Source organism: Brassica oleracea, chromosome C7 (assembly GCF_000695525.1).
Source record: "Brassica oleracea var. oleracea cultivar TO1000 chromosome C7, BOL, whole genome shotgun sequence".
Taxonomy (NCBI): domain Eukaryota; kingdom Viridiplantae; phylum Streptophyta; class Magnoliopsida; order Brassicales; family Brassicaceae; genus Brassica; species Brassica oleracea.
Window position 1 is genome coordinate 23,150,309 of NC_027754.1, and position 4,907 is coordinate 23,155,215.

A 4,907-nucleotide genomic window follows, 5' to 3' on the forward strand; every position below is an offset into this window, starting at 1 on the left:
TTTTCTGTTTGACTTCAAGTTTTGAGTTACTTTTGCAAAAAGCCCTAAAAAATAATTTCTAATACAATAATCATTTCCCCAAATACACAACTGTAAAACTATAAAAGAATAAATTTAAGGCAAGTTTTAAAAATAAACTTATTTCCAACAATATTAAAAACAATTTTCTAATACAATAATTGTTTCGCCAAATACACAACTCTAAAACTCTAAAAGAATAAATTTATTAAATAAATATGCTATAATTATATCATAGAAGAAAAAATAGTTGAATTCAAAAGGTGAGTTAGTCGAGCTCATGGGAAAAGTTTTTCAAAATGAGTCTAAACCACTAGACTGAAAATTATTTTTAATTTTGAGGCCTCAAATAAAGTTATATTAATCGGGGGCCTGAGGCGATGCATTTTTTAATACACTGTAAGCACAACTCTGGTCGTATCTATTGCTATATATAAGAGAATCTTTATCCCATATACTCTAATGGGTCTCTTAATTTATTTTTAATAGTATTTTAGGAGTTAATTTTGGTAAGAGACATGTTTAAGAACTTTGAGATTTTTCCCCTCCATTGCAAGTCTCTTATTTAGGGTTTCTTAAAAAGTTATTAAATTTTCTTTTATTAAATTTTTTTTTATTACATAAAAGATTACATTTTAAACATAGATTTTAAAATTAAAACATGAAAACAAAGATTAGTAAAATAAAGAAGAATTATTTGAAAGAACCATCCGAGCTCAGTTGTTGTCTTCATCACGTCCAAATTTATGTCATATATGTTGAGCCAAATCATCTTTAAGTTGTTGATGCATTTGTCTATCACGAATTCTTATCCGAACACCCATCTGGTTTGCGATATTTGTAGGGATTTATGTAGAATACGTGAGATCGACATGTGAACTTCTGTTGTCTTCTCCTTGCTGGAATTCTGAAACATCATATTGTGTGTATCCATCTCGTTCGTTTTCTACTATCATATTATGGAGTATGATACATGCTCTCATAATCTTGCCAATTTTGACTTTATCCCAAAACAGCACTGAATTTTTAACAATGGTAAAGCGAGCTTGCAAGACTCCAAAAGCACGCTCGACATCTTTTCGGACAGCTTCTTGACGTTGAGCAAATAAAACTGCTTGCGGCCCTTGTGGTAGAGGAATAGATTGGATAAAAGTTGCCCATTTCGGATAAATACCGTCGGTGAGATAGTAAGCCATATGATACTCTCTTCCATTGACAGAGAAAGTGACATTCGGAGCTTCACCTCTTATTATGTCATCAAAAACAGGTGAACGATCAAGAACATTGATATCATTTAATGTACCTGGAGGTCCAAAAAATGCATGCCATATCCAGAGATCGTATGAAGCAACCGCCTCTAAAACGATTGTTGGTTTACCCGAACCACGAGAATATGGCCCTTTCCAAGCGGTTGGACAATTCTTTCACTCCTAATGCATACAATCGATGCTTCCTATCATCCCGGGAAATCCACGATATTCTCCAACATCAAGTAGACGTTGAAGATCAGCCGGTGTTGGTCTTCTTAAGTACTCATCGCCGAACAAATATATTATTCCTTCTACAATATTTTCCACACATAACCGTGTTGTTGTTTCACCGAGCCGAAGGTATTCGTCGACCGCATCAGCTGCAGAACCATACGCCAAGACACGAATGGCTGCGGTGCACTTTTGAAGAGGAGAGAGACTAATCCTTCCGAGACCATCTTTCTTTTCCCGAAAATATAGAACTTCGTTGGAGAGTCGATCAACAATGTGCATGAACAATGGCTTGTTCATTCGAAAACGTCGTCGGAATAAATTATCAGGATACGTTGGAGTATCACTGAAATAATCATTCCATAAACGAATATGCCCTTCTTCACGATTTCTTTCGATATAAGCTCGGGGTTTTTTTTTTTTGAGCACCAGGAATAGTAAATCCTCAAACGCTTGATCAAAGAATTGATCAAATTTTTCATCAAATTTTTGATCAAATATGTCATCAAATGTATCATCAGATGATTCATCGAAAGTGTTTTGAGAAGAAGAAGCCATAGAAGTGATTAAAGAGTTTTATAAACTTGTGATCAAAGAGAGAGAAAAAAAAGAAAAGATGAGTTTGCTTGTTAGAAGTAGAAAGAATAGAGGGAAGATGAGTTTGGTCTTGTTAGAAATAGAGAGATAATAGAGAGTAGATGAGTTTGGTCGATGTTAGAAGTAGAGAGCAATAGAGAGAATAGAGAGAAGATGTTAGAAGTAGAGAGAATAGAGAGAAGATGAGTTTAACAAAGAGTTTTAACAATACAAGTAGTAGAGAGAAGTAGTCAACTGATCAAATGCATCACTAATTTAACAAAGAGTTTTAACAATACAAACTGATCTTGCGATCAAATGCATGACTAATTAATTGCTACTCTGCTAGTGTCTGCGTGATGCACATGCACACTGAACAACCCGACAAACTGAAAGATGAAACCCGTGACACACTGATACAAAACTAAACTGATACAAACTGATACAACACAAGCCGAGACAACAATTTGTCCTAAAAGCCGACACAACACCTGCCGACACAACACATTGGTACGTGGCCTGTGATGCTTGAATGGCCCGTGATGCTTGAATCTTCAACTGCAATATGGTAGCGGGAACACTCATTACTACCAATGCCACGTATTGTATTCGTTTGAAAACAGAACATGGTACGTGGCTTTGATGGTAATGAGTGGTCCCATTACCTTATTATCACAATGGCCCGTGATGCTCCTCTCCAATGTAGTCTCTTCTTTCCCGTTACCTGAAACAAATAAAAGAATTGTCCACATCAAGAGATAACTCAACAAAACACCAAAACATTAAGTTGCTTATAGAACAAGAAACAGAACATGACATAAACTAGAACAAGAGAGCAAATCATTACAAATTTAAGTAGAACAAGAACATGAAACAACTAGATTCTAAAGCCGAGAACATGAAACATGAAACATAAGGAAGAAATAAAGCCGAGACAACTTGAACATGAAACAAACTAGAACATGAAACAAACATAAGGAAGACATAAAGCCGAGAGTTACATTAACTCATTTATAAACTTTTTCTTGAGATCTTCTTCATAATCAGCTAGATTTTCCTTTGCAAGAAGCTTCTCAAGTAGCCTCATCTTGGAGAGTTGTTGCTTCATTGCCAAGTCATCCTTCTTGATGCTCCACATGAGCTGATAATCAGACACATCTTGCCCCTCAACCTGCGGCTTCTTTCCACGTGCTTTTTCAGCCTTACCACCAGGGGGACGAGAAGTTCCTTCTACACCAGCATCACATTCATTCACTTGAGAGCTTGCTCCTGAATGTGAACCATCAGCGAACTTCCTCCTTTTGGAGCTGCTCTCAGTTTTAGATGTAGCGAGCTCACACCACTTCTGGTCGTTACGGAGCTCGTTCCACGCATGTTCAAGGCTGAACTTCTTTTGTTGGTTGTTGAAGTAGATTTCGTGGGCTAGTTTTAGAACGTCATTGTCATTCATTCCACTGGTTTTCTCTCTTGTGGCTGCCTCATACGCCCCAACAAACTTGCAAACTTCTTCATTCAGATTGTGCCAACGTTGCTTGAATTGATTCCCCTCGCGTTTTTCACAGCCAGAAATTTTTGGACTAGCCGAGAAGTATGCTGCAACTCTTGTCCAGAACGTTGCAGACTTCTGCTCATTCCCTACAATGGGGTCTTTGCTCGTGTTCAGCCAGCTGCTAATAAGCACTATATCCTCTGTCACTGTCCACATCCTTCTTTCCTTACGCTCTGCTGGAAGCTCCGCAGCTTGACTTCCAAAGGACGGCACTTGCGATGAAGAGGTTGGAACACGTCCTTGACTGCCAAAGACAACATTTTGTTGACTATGAAGTAGTTCAACAAAATTTTCCGAGTCCTGAAATGGTTTGAAATCCATTTTCGAAGTCAAGGAGAGAGGAGAAAGAGGAGACATAGGAGAAAGAGGAGACATAGGAGACAGAGGAGAAAGAGAAGACACATGCGAAAGAGGAGAAACATGGGAAAGAGGAGAAGGAACGAGAAGGCGCATTCATCTGTTGGAGAAGGAACTAGAAGACACATCTTATAAAACTTTCAAGAAAATGAAGGAGAGAGGTTTCGCATTCAACATACACAACCAACACATCTATGTAACAACAAACAACTAACACCACACCATCAATTCTATTTAAAACAAAACTGGAAAGAACACTTCAATTGTTATGACTTGACATATATCTAACAACAAACAACTAACACCACACCATCAATTCTATTTATTACAGTGAGACAACCATAACCGAACACTAAAGCAACCATTAATTACCCTAACTACCATTCAGACATAAGCTAGACCATTTCATTACAGACCAGAAGCTACGCCAGCACATTTCGACCAGATGAAAGAGAGAAAGACTAACCTTTGATGCTGTGTTTTCCTCTGTCAAATGACCCTTTCTTAAGCACACTTGATCCAGCTATCTAAACACACAAACACCGAACACATTAGCCTCTTTTCTTTAATTCTGAAACAAAGACTGAGACTTTAATTCTTTTCTTTTCAGTACACATTACAGAAGCTATTTTATCTAAGACAGAAGAGGATTAAGAACATATCAAACACTAACCTCAGCTTCCACAGATCATATCAAACGCGATTTGATCCCTTCATCTCAGCACGCAAAAGACAAAACCAAAAGACAGAAACAAAAAATAATATTAATCACCACAGAGAAGCCCAATCAAAAAGCAACAAACAAAACGAGATTGAAAGAAACTATTTGAACCTAAGACATGTATGATTGAAGAACATGGAACAGAAGCTTTACCTGAGCGATTCGCAGAGAGCCATCGACAGAGAGCTCCGTCAGCCGTCGAGGA

General features: G+C 37.6%; 1 protein-coding gene across 1 annotated transcript; it reads right to left on the reverse strand.

The window, feature by feature from the left end:
* Nucleotides 1–3,072: 3,072 nt before the first annotated feature.
* Nucleotides 3,073–3,945, reverse strand: LOC106302886 (glutathione S-transferase T3-like). Its single transcript, XM_013739292.1, has one exon. It carries the CDS (start codon nt 3,943–3,945, stop codon nt 3,073–3,075), a length of 873 nt encoding a protein of 290 aa, XP_013594746.1.
* Between the last annotated feature and the right edge of the window lie 962 nt (nt 3,946–4,907).

What these genes read in the sequence shown, in the direction of transcription:
- LOC106302886 (XM_013739292.1), bottom strand. Translation starts at nt 3,945, where the DNA reads ATGGATTTCAAACCATTTCAGGACTCGGAAAATTTTGTTGAACTACTT.